The 18,165-nt window shown below is 45.3% G+C and overlaps 2 protein-coding genes across 9 annotated transcripts in view; both read left to right on the top strand.

Annotated features, from left to right (window-relative positions):
• CNOT9 (CCR4-NOT transcription complex subunit 9) overlaps nt 1–8,545 on the top strand; it is a 31,692-nt gene extending 23,147 nt beyond the window's left edge. Inside the window, exons 6-8 of the mRNA XM_001925220.6 lie at nt 3,757–3,855; nt 4,351–4,442; nt 5,969–8,545. Coding sequence (XP_001925255.4) covers nt 3,757–3,855; nt 4,351–4,442; nt 5,969–6,137 — 360 coding nt within the window. The 3' untranslated portion in view covers nt 6,138–8,545. The remainder of the gene's footprint in view (nt 1–3,756; nt 3,856–4,350; nt 4,443–5,968) is intronic.
• Nucleotides 8,546–12,938: 4,393 nt separating this feature from the next.
• Nucleotides 12,939–18,165, top strand: part of PLCD4 (phospholipase C delta 4) — a 35,302-nt gene continuing 30,075 nt past the window's right edge. For 7 of the 8 annotated variants that reach the window (XR_014828836.1, XR_014828834.1, XR_014828835.1 and 4 more), the window contains exon 1: nt 12,939–13,157. The gene's annotated coding sequence lies outside the window, so the exon portion shown is untranslated. 8 annotated transcript variants of the gene reach the window in all.

The raw sequence follows: 18,165 nt of genomic DNA on the forward strand, positions 1-18,165 counted from the left end.
ACTTTTTATGTACCATACTTAGTCTAATGCTTTCCCATAGTAGACACCCAGTAAAGCAGAGGTTCTCAAATAGAGCTGTGTGATATAATCACCAGCAAAATGTTCTAAAAATATCAACATCCAGGTCCCATCTCTGACCTACTGAACCATTCTCTAAGCTGATAAAGTCTTGACATTTGCTTTTTTTTTTTGTTTTCTTGTTTTTTAATTCCCTGGGTGAGTAGATAGTAAAAGTTATTTTGGAAAGCTCTTTGACAGTATCCACTATAAACATAAGCCTACCCTATGACCTAGCAGTCCCACTCCTGCAAATACACCCAAGAAAAATGAGCTCTCATGTATAGCAAAAGATGTGTAGAGCATTTTTATTCATGAAGGACAAATTGTAATATAGTTACAAAAGGAACTACTCAGTAATTAAGAAGAATGAATTGCCTCTTTTTTTTTTTTTTTCTTTTCTTTTCTTTTAGGCCCACACCTAGGGGTCTAATCAGAGCTACAGCTGCTGGCCTATGCGACAGCCACAGCAATGCCAGATCTGAACCGTATCTGAAACCTACACTACAGCTTATGGCAATACCAGATCCTTAACCCACTGAGCAACCTCATGGCTCCTAGTTGGATTTGTTTTCACTGCGCCATGATGGGAACTCCCAAATGAATTGCTGATACAAGAAAAATAGATAACATTATGTCAAGCGAAAGAAGCTGTACCCATATGAGTTACTATATGACCATGTATGTGAAATTCAAGAACAGGCAAAACCAATCAGTGAGGAAGTGCCTGCTGGGGCACAGCAGGATCAGTGGTGTCTCTGGAATGCTGGGATGCGGGTTAGAACCCCAGCCCGGCACAGTGAGTTAATAAGGATCTGGCAAGGCACTGCCACAACTACCACAACTGCCACATATGTTGTAACTGTGGCTTGGATCTGATCCCTGGCCCAGGAACTCCATATGTCTTGGGGTGGCCAGGAAAAAACCAACAAAAATCCAGCCAGTGAGGACAAATCAGAATAGTGGTTACTTCTCAGGGAAGGATATTGACCTGGAAAAGGTACAAGAGAATCTTTTGGGTTGCTAGAAATGTCCTATGTTTTAATTCTGGTTGTAGTTCACAAATGTTTACCAAGGGTGTTCTTGTCGTGGCTTAGTGGTTAACAAACCCAACCAGCATCCGTGAGGACGCGGGTTCAATCCCTGGCCTCGTTCAGTGGGTTAAGGATCTGGTACTGACATGAGCTGTGGTGTAGGTCACAGACACAGCTCAGATCCCGCACTGCTGTGGCTGTGGCGTAGGCTGGTGGCTACAGCTCCGAATGGACCCCTAGCCTGGGAACCTCCATATGCCACAGATTCGGCCCTAAAAAACAAAAAGACCAAAAAAAAAAAAAAAAAAAAAATGTGTACCTAGGTAAAAATTAATCAAGATGCACTTAAGATTAATACACTTTAACACGTTATATACTGTGTGTGTTTGTGTTAGTTTCCCTTTGCTGTTATAACAGATTGCCACAAGCTTCGTGGCTTAAAACCATATTCATTCTCTGGAAGCCAGAAATCGTAAATTAGTTTCACTAAGCTAGTCAGGGTGCTGGTAAAGACCATGTTTCCCCTGGAGGATTGAGGGAAGAGTCCCCTTCTTTGCCTTTTCCAGCTTCTAGAATTGTATTTCTTGGCTCATTCCCCCCTCCTCCATCTTGAAAGTCAGCAGTGTAGCTTGTTCAGATCTCTGCTTGTCACATGACCTTCTCTATGGTCTTTGGTCAAATCTCTCTCCACCTCCCTCATAAAAGGGCAAGTGATGATTACATTTAAGGGCCACCTGGATAACCCAGGCTGGTTAGTTCCCCACCTACTTTCCCCCCACTCCCACCCAGATTCTCAGCATAATCATATCTGCACAGTCCCTTTTGCCATGTAAGGTAGCAACCCCAGGGTCTGGTGATTAAGACCTGGATATCTTTGGGGGCCATTATTTAGCCAACCACAGTGTTACAGTCCAGTAAAATAGAATAAAACAAATAATTCCCACATTTGGCTTTGATGAGAATTATTATAATAATTATTTGACTTGAATTAACTTAGTATTGTTTTTAAATCCCTTCTGTGTAAGAGTTAGCTTAAATTAAGGATATTCTTTATGACTGTTGGAACCATTTTCAAAGGGAAAATCTTATTTTCTTGGAATTCCCTCTCTGTGGCATAGCAGGCTAAGGATCTGACGTTATCTCTGCAGTGGCTCAGGTCCCTGCTGAGGCATGGATTTGATGCCCAGCCAGGCACAGTAAGTGAAGGATCTGGCAGGTGTAGCCAAAAAAAATTTTTTTTTTATTTCTTAAGAATAGGAAAAGACGGAGTTCCTGTCGTGGCTCAGTGGTTAACGAATCCGACTAGGAACCATGAGGTTGCGAGTTCAATCCCTGGCCTTGCTCAGTGGGTTAAGGATCCCACATTGCTGTGGCTCTGGCGTAGGCTTGCAGCTACAGCTCCAATTAGCCGTGCTGTGCCACAGTGGCAACTCCAGAATGGTAGCCTGGGAACCTCCATGTGCCACGGGAACAGCCCTAGAAAAAGCAAAAAGACACACACACACAAAAAAAATAGGAAAAGCCTTACTTAACTCATTTGGTGAGGCATAGCTAAATCTCTAAAAAAAAGCAAAAAGGCAAAAAAAAAAAAAAAAAATTAGGAAAAGCCTTACTCAGCTCATAAGATGAGGCATAGCTAAATCTCTAAAATTATCTTGGCCCATGAAAAAGAGAAGAAACTGTATTCAAACTAGGTTTAGATCTCACCATGCAACTTAGTAGCTTTGTCACTTGGAACCTTAACCTTAATAATAACCTGTTATTGATTAACATTTATACTTGACACATAGTTGGTGTTCAGAAACTGAGAAAGTCTCTTTGTTTTTAAGAATTTGATAATTACCTACCCTTTTATGTAAAATGAGAGTATCTCATGGGTTTGTTGTGAAAATACAATAACGCAGGTTATAGCTTTAGGAAAAATTCTGGCTATGTAATAAGCATTCAATATGGTAATATTTATTTATTTATTTGCTTTTTAGGGCCACACCCATGGTCTATGGAGGTTCCCAGGCTAGGAGAACTCTGCTACAGCTGCCAGCCTACGCCAGAGCCACAGCAACGCAGGATATGAGCCGTGTCTGCAACCTGTACCATAGCTCATGGCAACGCTGGATCCTTAACCCACTGAGTGAGGCTAGGGATTAAACCCGCAACCTCATGGTTACTAGTCTGATTCTTTTCTGCTGTGCCACAGTGGGAACTCCAGTATGGTAATATTTATTAATTTTGCTGTATTACACGTTTCTTTCTTTCTTTTTTTTCTTTTTTTTTTTTGTCTTTTGTTTTTTAGGGCCGCACCTGCGGCATATGGAGGTTCCCAGGCTAGGGGTCCAATCGGAGCTATAGCTGCCAGTCATGGCCCCAGCCACACCAGATCCGAGCCATGTCTGCGACCTACACCACAGCTCACAGCAATGCCAGATCCTTAACCCGCTGAGCGAGACCAGGGGTCAGACCTGCAAGCTCATGGTTCCTAGTCAGATTCATTTCCTCTGTGCCACGACAGGAACTCCGTATTACACATTTCTTATCAAGTAAGTTATATAGAATGTAAGGGCCTTTGCTTAATTTTCTGCTTCATGGTTATTTCTGGGAAGTGCGTAGATGGTCGGAAGACAAATCTGAGCAATGTTTTTAGCTTCTTACTTTTGTTTTACTCCAGGTTGCCACATTCATCCTCCAGAAGATCCTCTTAGATGACACTGGTTTGGCTTATATATGCCAGACATATGAGCGTTTCTCCCATGTTGCCATGATCTTGGTGAGTTTTCACCTACCCTCTTTGTAACTGCTTGTGATCACGTAGCTTAATCCCTTTGCAGTCAACACTGAGCAGCTTCAATCTTCTAATCAGAAATAAAAACCATGGAACTTTTGGAGTTCCCGTCGTGGCTCAGTGGTTAACGAATCCAACTAGGAACCATGAGGTTGCGGATTCAATCCCTGACCTTGCTCTGTGGGTTAAGGATCCAGCATTGCCGTGAGCTGTGGTGTAGGTTGCAGACGCTGCTCAGATCCCGAGTTGCTGTGGCTCTGGTGTAGGCCGGCAGCTACAGCTCCGATTAGACTCCTAGCCTGGGAACCTCCATGTGCCGCAAGAACAGCCCCAGAAAAGGCAGAAAAGACCAAAAAAAAAAAAAAAAAAAAAAACCATGGACTTTGTATAACAGTTCTTATTATCTGATTTCTGATGTCAACTAGGATTATTTTGTGTTTTGTATGTTTTCTCCTACCCCACCTCATTTGGGGGAAACAGGGTAAGATGGTCCTGCAGTTATCCAAAGAGCCTTCTGCCCGTCTGCTGAAGCATGTAGTAAGATGCTACCTTCGACTCTCAGATAATCCCAGGTAAACATTTATAGGATTAATAGGACTTTTGGGAAATACTCTGGTGAGTGGTACTCCATCTCATGGCATAGCTCCTGTATCTTCAGGACAGGGAAGGGGTAAAACTATATTTAGCTTGTCTGAGACAGACTTTGATTAATTCCTTTTAAAATCTGAAGTGCTGGGAGTTCCTGTCGTGGCTCAGTGGAAACGAATCTGACTAGCGTCCATGGGGACGCAGGTTCGCTCCCTGGCCTTCCTCAGTGGGTTAAGGATCCAGCATTGCTGTAAGCTGTGGTGTAGGTCACAGACGCGGCTTGGATCTAGCCCATTGCTGTGGCATGTGGCGTAGGCTGGCAACTATAGTTCCAATTCGACCCCTAGCCTGGAAACTTCCAAATGCTGCAGGTGTGGCCCTAAAAAGAAAAAAGTAAAATCTGCAGTGCTGTATTTAAAAATTCACCCAAGGAGTTTCCTGGTGATCTAGAAGGTAAAATTTTGGCATTGTCACTGCTATGGTTCTGGTTTGATCCCTGGCCCAGGAACTTCTGCATGCCGTGAGCCCAGCCAAAAGATAAAAAACAAATAAAAATAAAAACCCATCCAAGTTTTCTCCCCACTGGATTTCCAAGAGAGTTCCTCTACATTTCCAAGAGAGTTCACATTACTCCTGTGGTTTGAGCCTTCTGTTGCTGTTCCAGGTGGTCAGAAAGAAAAGTATATCATCAAAAAAAAAAAAAACCTCTTAAGAAAGGAGTAGGCCCAGAGGGCTCTTGAATTGTATTTCCAATTCTCTTCTTGATTCCTGTAAAGTCCTTGAGCTCATTATTTTATCTCCCTATGTTTGTAATCTTTCTGCCAGAAATCATACATTGTAGATACAGTGCATTTTAGAAATATTTGACCTTTTGCTTTGTAATTCCATAATTCATCCTGAAAGCCATTTGCTCAGATTTTGCTAAACCACATAATGGGTTGATTTCTGTGTTCCTAGGAATGGGGATAACTTGATTTAGTGTGAACTCAGCCTCCTGCCACTGAGGTTACTTAAGCCCTATTTCTTTGACAGTAGGCATCTCTTCTTTAGTAGTTCTTGTTTTCACCAAAGTTTGAAAATAGGTTTATTTAAAACTACTTGAATAGGGAATTCAGCAGTACAAGTGGCTCAGTGGTAACAAACCTGACTAGTATTCATGAGGACGCGGGTTCGATCCCTGGTCTTACTCAGTGAATAAAGGATCCAGCATTGCCATGAACTGTGGTGTAGATCGCAGACGCAGCCCAGATCTGGCATTGCTGTGGCTGTGGTGTAGGCTGGCAGCTACAGCTCCAATTTGACCCCTAGCCTGGGAACTTCTACATGCTGCTGTTGTGGCCCTAAAAAAAAAAAAAAAAAAAAAGAATTTTAATGGCTTCAAGTACCTTGACAGAGCCATAGGTTCCCAGGATTCTCTATATTTATGTGTAGGAAAGGGGCTCTTCCCTGTCCCCCCAAATGTGGATTTATTTGGTGGTCTCCCTGGTTGGTTTGTTTGTTTCTGATGTAGGGCACGTGAAGCGCTCAGGCAGTGCCTCCCTGACCAGCTGAAGGACACAACCTTCGCCCAGGTGCTAAAAGATGACACCACCACAAAACGCTGGCTTGCACAACTGGTAAAGAACCTGCAAGAGGGCCAGGTCACCGATCCCCGCGGTATACCCCTGCCCCCTCAGTGATCCTCCCTTGTCCCCTCCCATTACTCCCCCAAGTTGGGGAAGGGAGGGGGAAACCCATGAGGAAAACAGCTCAGGTTTTATCGCCGACCGGGAATAGACGACCTCAATGCTGAACTGCACTGGAGAAAGGGGCAAGGTACTCCCACTGAGGGGTACGAGCTGCCATCTCAGGCTGCCTTGAGGACCTGGGCTCCCTCTGCTACTCCCAGGAAATGGGCTCCTGACACAGCGGTCTGCTACCACAGCCCAGGAGGGTGTCAACACCAGCAAATGCTGTATCTGCAGCATGCCCAAGATGACCCTTCTCCCTCACCTCTACCCAGCCACTGGCAGGGAGGGGAGACAGGGGTGACAGCAGCAGCACTCTAGGCATGGTGAACGCCTGGGACCAAGCCATGAGGCGTTTTCTTATTTTGCCTTCCTGGAAGACTCAAGATGTGTCTCTTCATTCTCTCTCTCAGTATTTGTTTACTTTGGTGTTTGTTTTTTTTTTTTTTTAATCTCAGAGAGAGGTGTGTTTAGTGGACACAAGCTGTAATATTCAGCAAAACTTTGTCAGTTGGCACTGTTTACAAGTCTGTTAGCTGCATAAGCTCAATAAAAAGTTGGTCTGGGCATTACATCCCCTCTAGCAGGCCAATAGCTGCATGAGCTGTTGGGAGGAATGGGAGGCAGGGGAAGGACATAAAGCCAAAGGACAGCAGGAACCCATCGCCTAGTTCCCTTCCCTTTCCCATCTTCTACCCCCTGTTCTGGACGCCATAAGGACCTTAATTCTGGCTTTAGCTGCTAGTGTTTTCCTTCTTCACTTCCCTCCTATTAAAATAGATGTCTTAATTCATCAGGCTGTCCTGGAAGGGTATTTCATTGGGGGAGGAGAGGCAATGGTAGACCTCACCTTCAAGTCCTCAAAGATATTTTCCAGGTGGGCGTTCCCCTTGTGGTGCAGCGGAGATAATCCGACTAGTATTCGTGAGGACATGGGTTTGATCCCTGGCCCTGCTCAGTGGGTTAAGGATTTGGCGTTGCCATGATCTGTGGTGTAGGTCGAAGACATGGCTCAGATCCTGCATTGCTGTGGCTGTGGTGTAGGCCGGCAGTTGCAGCTCCAGTTCAACCCCTAGCCTGGGAACTTCCATATGCTGCAGGTGCGGCCCTTAAAAAAAAGCAAAAAAAAGTTATTTTCCAGGTGATTTTTTAAAAGGAAGGTGCCTGGGATTAAGACGATAGGCTACTTGATCCCATTCTTTGCTTTAGTGTGAATTTCTGCAGTTCTGTCTGTCTTCATGATTGTACTTGAAGCATTATTAGCTGAATGAGTTAATTTTATTTGGATTTAAAACGGAGGGCTGGACACTGCTTCTCAATCTGTTTTTGGATTTTTTTTGCGGGGGTCTTTTTGGACACATTCCCTTTTGGTCTATGGGAATTAACAGGGTCGCCACTAAGACATTTTCCACTTTTTCATATTGTGTTAGAGAATCCCCTTCCTTCTTTGGAGCTTTAGATGATTGTATTCACAATCCAGAGGCTTGAATCTGTAACCCGATGTAAACTGCTTTCCTTTCCGGCAGTCCTTCACCCTGATCACCTGCTCCGCTTGCTTGCTCATTCTCTAATCCCCATCTCCAATCACAAATGGGATTATTAACCCAACTAGAGAGAGACCAAGTATTTTCTGTCCATATCACACATAATTGAAGATGTCTCTGAACACGTTTGGGGAGGGTCTTAAAGGGGCAGGCTCAGAGAAACCTTTGCAGAGGCAGTTTTGCCAACACAAGGGCTCTTTCAAGCCGACTTTCACAAAGGGAGCCGGCCTTGTTAGTTGGCTTCTGTCTCTTCAGAGCCAGGAAAGTACGAATTAAGTAGCCTAGAATTAGGAAGGGTGGAATAAGCACTTACTCCCCTGCTTTCCAAAGTGAAGAGGAGAACCAGGCCAGCTCTCAATGTCAAGCCTGAAGAGCTCGTGGAGGAAGCCAAAAACAGCGTGGACTGGAAAAGCATCTTGACTCCCTTCAGCCAATAGTTTATGACCTGGAGGGTCCAACTGGGGTAACCCTGATTTTTGCCAACCGCCTTCCTGCTGAGCCAAAGTTTTCTCATTCTCCTTCCTCTAGGGAAGCAGCTGAGGCCCAGGGCCTTGCTCCCTGAGAAATTCTCTTCTCCATCTTTCGGTGCATTGGCCATGTTACTGTGCCAATAGTGTCTTAATTCTTGTTCCATCTATTCTCAGCTGGCTCTGGACCCCATGTAGGAGTTTGGGGGAGGGGTGGAAATGGGTATTGTTACCTGTGGTTGATCCTGATGCGTGTATAAAGAGACCCCCTCCCCTCATTTTGTGTTTTCCATCCCTCTCACTCCCTCAACAGGATTGAAATAAAACATGCTTCTGTTTTTAATAATAATAATTGTTCCTTTAAACTGGAGGTTTTATTTTGTCGGTATAGAAGTAGCTCAGCACTTTGGTCAGGTGGTTCTCATCAACCCTGGCTCTCCCTCTGTCTGCCTACATAGACACAGTACCCTACCAAAAAGACAGCAACAGTGCCTTTGTGGATAGGTTCTTTGAGAGAGTTACTGATGTATAAAAGCTGTTTGAGGGGGGGGGTCCCGTTGTGGCTCAGCGGGTTAGGAACCTGACTAGTTGCATGGGGGCTCGATCCCTGGTCTCGCTCAGTGGGTTAAGGATCCAGTGTTGCCATGAGCTGTGGTGTAGGTCGCAGGCACAGCTCAGATCCCACATTGCTGTGGCTGTGGTGCAGGCCTGCAGCTGCAGCTCCGATTCAACTCCTAGCCTGGGAACTTCCTCATGCTGCAGGTATGGCCCTAAAAAGAGCAAAGAAAAAAAATTCACTTACAATAGCATAAGTCAAATAGCTCAAAACAGATATATCTAAAGATATATAGAATCTTTACATTGAAAACAATAAAATGTTCTTGGAAGAAATTAAAAACCAAATTAGGTGTGTGGTCAGATCATGTATAGTCAATTCACCTAATATTTTTCTTCCTTGGTATAGGTTAGCTTCTATCTATTGGAAGCAAAATAGAAACTTGCCTATATTCTCAGCTATTTGGAAATATCACTATGAAAGTTTCACAATACTTAGTTCAAGATAACAGAGTTTAGAAACATTTCTGGAGTTCTCTTGTGATGCAGCAGGTTAAGGGTCTTGACATGGTCTCTGCTGTGGCACAGGTTCAATCCCTGACCCAGGAACATGCTGCAGGCATGGCCAAAAAAAATTTTTTCAGGGATGACTACAATCTGACAAAACATATAAGAATATTTTGAAAATAAAAAATTTAAATATATTTTTTTTAAAAAGACCAACATAGGTGAAGAGACATATTTTATCATCTCCATGGATTGGAAAATAGTATTGTAATGATGTCAGTTCTCTCAAATTGATCTGGTGAAATTCAATTCTAAATAAAATCCCAGTGGGTTTATTTTTGTGGAAATTAACAATCTGATTCTGAAATTTGCATGGAAATAGAGTGCCAAAACAACCAAGGCTGTCTTGACTAAGAAGGAAATTGGAGTCCTTCCACACCCAGGTATCTTTTTCTTTAACTTTCAATGTTTTAATGCCACCTTTTGATAAATAGCATATACTTGTGTTTTGTGACCTTTCCTGAAAGTTTTGTCTCTTGCTATGGAATATTACATCCTTTGTATTTTTTATTCTGAATTCTATCACCTTGTTTATCTTCTAGCTCCTTTTCCCCCGTTCTCTTGGATTTTGTTTTTGGGTTTGTTGGGGTTTTTTATTTCTTGACAAGGGGGTTGTTTTTGTTTTTTTCGGGAATAAAAGTAGCTACATATTCTCTGGTTTTTTAAAGTTATATATCCTGTGAGTTCCCATCGTGGCTTACTGATAACAAACCAACTAGTATCCATGAGGATGCGGGTTCCATCCCTGGCCTCACTCGGGTTAAGGATCTGGTGTTGCTTTGAGTTGTCACAGATGTGGCAGCTTGGGTCCTGTGTGGCTGTGGCTGTGGCTGTGGCCAGCAGCTGCAACTCCCATTCAACCCCTAGCCTGGGAGCTTCCATATGTTACAGGTGTGGCCCTGAAAAGCAAAGCAAAGCAAAAAAAGAAAAAAAAAGGTTGCATATCCTGGCTTTTAATTCAACAGGTGGTCTCATATTGATGATTTCTGAGATAGAATTTAAGATTTTCAGTTGCCTTTTTGACCACCAAGAAGAGGGACTTTATTTCAGAAGTTTAAGTCATTTGGTTGATGATCTGGGGGAACAAGTCTCTGAAACCCCAGCCTAATTCCTGAGAAGCAGAGAAGTTTAGGGCATTTCCTTTGGGTGTCACAGAGAAGATCTAGGCTTGCCTGTGTGGCCATGTGACAGTACATTGTTAGGTCTCCTTCTTGGCCAGCTGCACCTTCATTTCAATTTAGGGCTTCTAGGCCTTTCCTGGGCATGATTCCCAGAAAGTCCCTGTGCTGTTGCTGCCCTGATCAGGTTTCTGGATCTGTTAATAATAGACAGCAGTGGGGGAAGGGCCAGGATCATTATGGCAATAGGAACAGCTAAACCAGATGGACAGTTCTGTGCACTGGGCCCTGTCTACTCCCTTCCTGGATCTAAGGAGCATCCTGCAGTGGCCATGTCTTCTAAGCCGCTCTGTGGAGCCCATGTTAATCTTAAGAAAGTTTCCCAAGTGCTTGTCTCAAATATCAGAACTGGTGATCTGGGGAGCACTGAGGTGAGAACACTGGAACAGAATGTTTGAGGTTCAAACTACCATAAAATCCAGGAGGGGTAATAATGCCCCTCACAGAACCCCAGAAGGGAAGGAGTTTGGGCCACAGTTAGGTGAGGCAAGCAGTGACTGGGAAAACTATAATCCTGGAACCTAGAGGGGAGTGGGAAAGGTGAAAGGGGAGTGGAAATGGAAGAGTTAGACAAGCATGTGGGACATAAAATATGAAGTCAGCACAGGTTTAAATCTTGTTGCCTCCTAACCCTTTTTTCCTTGAACGGCCTCCCTCTTCTGCCTCTACTCCTTGCATACACCTTTTCCTCTGTCAAAACCTGTCTTAGTACAGTAAACTCAAGTATAAATTATGAAAGACCCACAAGGTTTCAGAAATTACTAGTTACTAAAAGGTGAAACCCTTGTATTGTAAAATATAATACAGATACAGAAAACTACATGAAGAAAATGTAGAGCTTTCTGTTGTTATGAAGTGAAGACCCTCCTTAGCACCCAGGGCCAGAAATAGAACTTGGCCAGGCTATTTCAGAAGCCGGCTATGTTGTGCCCCACTCCATTACAACTGCCTCCTCCCCAAAGTAACCACTATCCTGACGTTTATGGTAATCACTTAGGAGGATTTTATTTTAATGGGACTAAAGGTTTAGCTATAAATAATCACTAATGGTAGAATATTACGCACTTGAGCGATGTTTGGAGAAGCCACAAGAGGCAGCCAGATCTCAGTGTTCTCAAAAATTGCACCACTTCATACAGTTAGTTCCCTCTGTGCCTATGATCAAGATACACTTCACTGGAAGAGCATCCCACAGAAATCCAAGTACAGGGCTGTGCCCTGCGCCCTCAGCTTCGTGCTGTTGTTCACTGATGCAGCAAAAGCCATACCTGACAGTCTTCCCAAGGCAGAGCAAAAGTAGGTCCCAGCTCACCGCCTGGGAGAGTGTCAGGCACTGGCCATCTCTGCTGCCAACATGTGAGTTCAGGACATTGCCTAAACTTCCCTGAGCCTCAGTTTCCCACTGTGAAGTATGGGGCCTTAATAAAGCCCTTTATAAACCCCTATTCCTCTCCTAACTTGGTCCTGTTTCCTCAGTCTTGGTTTCTGTTTCCACTGTCTATTTATACATGCTTGTAAAAAGCTCATTACTGTCCTTTCCCAGTGGGGTGTCTTTCCCAGCCTTGTGCCTGACCCTTATACAACATGGGTCTGCTTCATTTCTACACATACCTTTATAAACATGCATCTAGTCCTTGCACATTGGAGGTACTGAACAAATGCTTATAGAATGATTGAATATAGAGGAAGAACAAGTAAGTTGTTTTCATACATTCATGTATGCATTCCTTCAATATTTTTATTTTTGCCCCCCTGCCCCCCTCCCCAGCCCCACAGCATATGGAGTTCTCCGGCCAGGGATCAGATCCGAGCTGCAATTGCCACCTCTGCTACCGCTGCAGCAATACCAGATCCTTTAACCTACTGTGCCGGGCCAGGGATCAAACCTGCGTCCTGGCATTGCAGAGACTCGACCCATCCCATCGTGTCACAGCGGAAACTCCGCATTTCGTCGATATTTAACACGTTCCTAATATATACATAGATACCAGCCTGTCCCTCTACACTCTAAAATCATTCCTCTCCTCCCTCTCTCCTCCTCTGCCCCCTTTCCCATCCTATTTCTCTTTCCCCAAGCCACAGAGCTAGACTGAGTGGCCTGCAAGGCAGGACACAGAGACACAGAAGCAGGCCAGTGGGAATGGACACTGGAAAGGAGCCAGATGAAATAAGGGCAAAGACAGCTGCACAACGTGCCGAGAGATGCCGACCAGAATGAAAAGCAGTGATTCATGGAGCACTGCAACTTAGACACTCCTTGGGTTTCACTCTGAGAGCAACTGCAGGCAGGATTTGGGTCAGTGAGAGCTGACATCAAGATGAAGGGCAGGCAGGCTCCTCCTCCTCCCTGGAGATGTGGTGCCTGTCAATCCCTCCTCTTAATCCTTTCCTATTTACCCCGCCCCCACCACCCCGTCACACTGACCAGTGTCCTGGGCCTTTAAGAGGTGGATGGGCTGAACTGAGGGAGAGAGCTCACACCTCTCCCTACCCTACTCCTTCTATCGTGCTGCAACTCTGGCAGTGACAGCAGCAAGCTGCAGCAGAAGAGGGGAGGAAGCCAGAGAGTGCAAGAGGAGCAAAGGAGAAAAGAAGCCTGGCTGGGTTTCCTCGTGCCACAGTGGAAGTCATCGCAGACACAGGATTGCTGTCGCACCCACGGTAAGAGCCTGGAGACTCTGACCAGCCTCTGCTCCAAGCTCGGTCTGCCTGAGTCTCTAACTCCTCCCTGCACGTGTTTATCCATCCTGCCTAAACTGTACCCTGCACTCCTTTGCCTGAACAGGTCTACAGGGTTCCAAACTTCTGGTTTTCTCTTGCTTATCCTCTTCAACTTGACAGTTTTCCTGCTGACTGTATCAGTCACCTCTTTATATGGGGACCTCTTGGCCACCCAGTGCTGCCACTCAGAGGGGAGCCCCACCCCTGAAGGGAAGAGACAGAATTGGAGCTTAAGCACAGATTCCTTAACAGATTGTTGAGGATTACTGAGTGAAGGTTGGCCAAGACCCCTGGGAAGTATTGAAACCCCTGGTGATCCGGAGAACGTTATGAGACTTCCTTGGAAAGAGTCGGGGTTTGAGATCAATGGTCATGGGCAGTTTGTTGGCATGGCAGAGTGTTGTGCTGGGAAGAGCATTCGATTCTAGTCCTGACTCCGACATTAGCTATGTGACTTTGAACTGCACCTTCCTGATCTATGATAAAACAGAGTGTAGGGTGTCCCAGATTCGCTTGTGTATCAGGGGTGCTGCTTTAAATAAATATTTCTCACCCTTGGAAGTCTGAGAAGGAATCTCTATTTTAAGACACTGTCCAGGGGATACTGATAGAGCCAGGAACCACTGGATAAGATGTGCTATAAAAGAGTCTTCAAGCTCCAACATTCTGAGGGCTATGACCTATGGCCAGAGCCATTCTGTCCTCTTTATGTGAACCGAGTCTGTCATAATCCTGCTCCAAAGCGAGAGAGTAGACAGAATGATTCTCTTCCTTCCTGTCCTCAGAGAGACCTTAGACACCTTGAATTCCACTTATAAGCCATTGGCACCATTGTCAGCTCTGCCAAAATCCATCTCTAGGTGACATGAAGCCATCTGGCACTTGAGGACCAAATCTTGCTCGGCAGCCCAGGCCACCTCCCACCTTATTTTGTGTCTCTATTTTCTCATCTATGTTATAGAGGTAATTATCCATATCCTTGAGGATCTCCACATACGTGTCTAGACGCAGACAGTTAAGACCCAGTCTCTCTTCCTCACGGTCTTAATCCTCTTGCTCCTTGCCCCTTGCTCTTGCCCCCACTCCCAAATCCTTTCTCCATGCTCTCCCAACTGCACCTGCATCAGTTAGGACCATCCTTCCATCCTACCTTCAAGCACCCGAGGAAACACCAAGACCTAGAACACCTAGGTTCTAAGTCACATTCTCTGGGCAGTTTGTTTAGTCAGTCTCCTAGGATACAGGGGAAAGTGAGGCTGAGTAGAAGAATGTGTGCTACTCAGTATCCGAACCCAAGTGTCCCCCTTTCTGGACCACGGTCTCAAACTCTTCACAGGGGATGAGAACCAGAGCTGCTGGGAATTAGAGGAGAAACTAAACAGGAAAGAGTAATGAGGAGAAGGACGAGAAGAGGAGAGCAAAGAGAGGCTGACTTAAGGGAGCAAATAGGGAGGCAGAGAGAGAGGATCAGGAGAGAGAAGAGTGAGCTGGGGAGAAAGGAAAAGGAAAGGGTCCGGCAGAGGATGCGGAAAGGAAAGGAGATAGGAAGAAAGAAAAGGAAGGCTATTAGGTGGGATACGGTGGGCACGGAAAATGATGGAGAAGAGAGACAAAACATCATTGTCCCTCACTGAGTCTTAGTCGGCTTTAATCTGCAGAGTCCTGGTGAGACCTCTGAGCTGGTCAGATGGAGACCTCAGTTCTAGTTCCAGTTCTACTACTTATTTCATTAGGTGACTGGCAGTTTAACTAGTCCTTTGTCCCCTTCTCTATAAAACAAAGTCCAGCTCTGATATTCTGTGGCTCCCTGAGCTGAAATTGGCCACATGTCACCTGGATGCAGGTTTAAAAGAGTGATTCCGGAGCAGGATTGGAAGAGCACGCCAAACTCTGGGATTGGAAGAGTTTGAGAAAAGAGCATAAAATAATTTAATTTTCTAAGGCTGATTTGAGAAGAAGTAACCTCCAAAATAGGGGGTATCCTGGTACCTGGGCTCTGTCCTCAGGCTCCCCATGTTCCAGGACATCGTGGTGAGGCTCCCAGACACAGGCATAAGGGAAGGTAATTCTGTCTACTCCCAGGGCCAAGACCCACCCATCCCAGAAATTCAGGTGACAAGATAAGGCAGGAGGTTGGTGGGGGAGATTAGACTTCTGCCCTAGGCCGACTCCACCCACCCTTAGAGTCTGAGGACCTAAGTCATTTATTTAAGAGGGAACTGTTCTTTTTCAGGCTTCATACAGCTTTTGCAAACCTCAGATTCCAAACTGGGCATCCTCACCCAGCAAAGCAGAGACGCTTTTCTGTCACTCAGGAAACACTCGCTCTTCCTTCTTCTATCCAGAGATTTCTCCCAGTCTCACCCGGGCTTACAGATTCAGCCTCCCGCCAGCAAAATCTTTTCTTCTTAGAACTGTCACGCGGTTCTTGTTCTCCCAAGACTGCCCTGCATTATCTCTTCCACTTAAGCTCAGACTGATTCCTAACCTTCTCCTCTCCCTCTGGGCACCTGCATATTTCTACTCCTTTAGAAAACCTCTTCAGGGTCCTGCAGTCAGGAAAGCTGTATTTTCAGTGACTTCCACATTATTCCTAAAGACTTAGTCACCCTGGGTGACATTATAGGCTCTTCCCACTTAAGAGGGATAGAGCACTAACATGCTGTGTGACCCCAGACAAGTCACATCACACTTCTGGACTTCGGCTTTTTCATTTGTAAAATGTAGGGAGTTGAATTGCATGCTGTTTTAATGGGTACTAACTGAATGATTGCTTTAAGGATTTTTTTTAGTTTCTAAGATGTTCACCACTGTCAGATTTTAAGCTTATTAATTAAAACCCACAACATTTCTATTCAAGTGCAGATTCCTTTTCTTTTTTTTTGCCTTTTCTAGGGCTGCACCCATGGCATATGGAGGTTCTCAGGCTAGAGGTGTCATCGGAGCTGTAGCCACCAGCCTACACCACAGCCACAGCAATGCGGGATCCGAGCTGCGTCTATGACCTACGCCACAGCTCACGGCAATGCCAGATCCGGTTAAAATATGTTCTAGAGTCAGATCGTTTGAAATCAAATACTAGCTCCCTCACTTGGTAAACCGGGGCTAAGTATTTAACCTGTCCATGCCTCAGTTTCCCAATCTGAGAAATGGGGATGATTACAATGCCTGTTCTTTAACCCACTGAGCAAGGCCAGGGATCGAATCCGAAACCTCATGGTTCCTAGACGGATTCGTTAACCACTGAGCCATGACGGGAACTCCTCAAGTGCAGATTCTTTTGCTTAACACAAAAGCTTAGAGCTTTATGTTTCGTGAGCTTGGCCAGTTTCAGCATGATTTGGTCAAGAGTTGAGCATGTTCTTCTAGCAGCAGAACTAGAATCAAAATGACCATAACTCAAATCTTCTACTTCTTTTCAAAGCAAGTTTGTCGTTAGCTACTTGGATAACTTAACCAGCCCTAAATTAGACAGAATACATTTAAAGCAGCATCCTTTTTAGTAGGTAAAAAACACTTGAAACTGCAGTTCTGAGACAATGTAACTTGTCTGGTCCATTAAAACTGAGAATAGGAGTTACTATTGTGTGGCTGACTAGTACCAGTCAGCCAGGAGAATGTGGGGTTGATCCCTTGGTTAAGGACCTGGTGTAGATTGCAGTTGTGGCTTGTATCCCAAGTTGCTGGGTCTGTGGTGTAGGCTGGCAGCTGTGGCTCTGATTTGACCCCTAGCCTGGGATAAGCTGTGGGTGCGGCTCTAAAAAAAAAAAAAAAAAAAAAAGATGAGAATAACTGTTATGAAAGGAGTATAAAATGTACCTTATCATGTGAAGGTGGAAGAAGTGACTTACTTAGCTAAGTGCAGCACTAAGTGTTGTAGAAGAGACAAAAGCAATGCTCTGGCCTGGCCCTCCAGCACCACTGAGAGGGCTCCCAGAGGAAAGAAGCTGGGATGGTCCCACCTGGAGCAGGGAAGGCTGGGATGTAGAGAGATTCCCAGTTCTGAAATGGGACAGCTAGAAAGACCATGATTCCTAATAATAGGGAGCTGTGAAGTGTGCTCAAGTTCACCCCATTAGGAGTTCCTGCTGTGGCGCAACAAGATCGGCAGCATCTTGGGAGGGCTGGGACACAAGTTCCATCCCCAGCTTGGCACAGTGGGTTAGGAATTGGTAATGGTTTGGGTCAAGACTGTGGCTCGGATCTGATCCCTGGCCTGGGAACTCCATATGCCTGGGGTGGCCAAAAAAGAAAAAAGAAAAAAAAAAAAGGTTATCTTATTGATTGCAGGGTACTGGGAAGGCAGGGGATATGAGGCAGAAAGCCCTAGTTTGGGTCAATACCTGCAATTGAGGTTTCCTCCCTGGGAGGCAGCCACCTGTCACGGCTCAAGCATTTGTGAACAGCAAAATCCAGCCTGGGAAGGTACTGCTGTTCACCAAGCCCCCTGCCCTACTGCAGAAGGACCCCGGAGCTCCTCAGCCTATGGCCCTTCAAAGAAGGCCTTTTGGAATTTGTTGGTATCACAGCCACCGGTGACACCAATGAGATTAAGATTATTTGCAACAGGGAGTTTCCATTGTGGCTTGGTGGTTACAAACTCAGCTAGGATCCATGAAGATGTGGGTTCAATCCCTGGCCTTGCTCAGTGGGTTAAGGATCTGGTGTTGCTGTGAACTGTGGTATAGGTCACAGACACTGCTCGGATCTGGCGTTGCTGTGGCGGTCTGCTGCAGCTCTGATTCGACCCCTAGCCTGGGAATCTCCATATGCCATGAGTGCGGCCCTAAAAAAGACCCCCCCCCCAAAAAAAAAGATTATTTGCAATAGCTTACAGGAGCCAAATGGTACCTGGGGTCTTTATCAGTAAAGAGTGACGCATCGATCTAATATGCGTGCACTAGGGAGAGGAGCTGTTGACTTGCCTGAAGCAAATTGGAGCTCTGCA

The sequence above is a fragment of the Sus scrofa genome, chromosome 15 (assembly GCF_054392235.1).
Source record: "Sus scrofa isolate SSC_HxYL_T2T_F1_AM1 chromosome 15, Sscrofa_HxYL_maternal_Yorkshire_Landrace_v2.0, whole genome shotgun sequence".
Lineage (NCBI taxonomy): Eukaryota > Metazoa > Chordata > Mammalia > Artiodactyla > Suidae > Sus > Sus scrofa.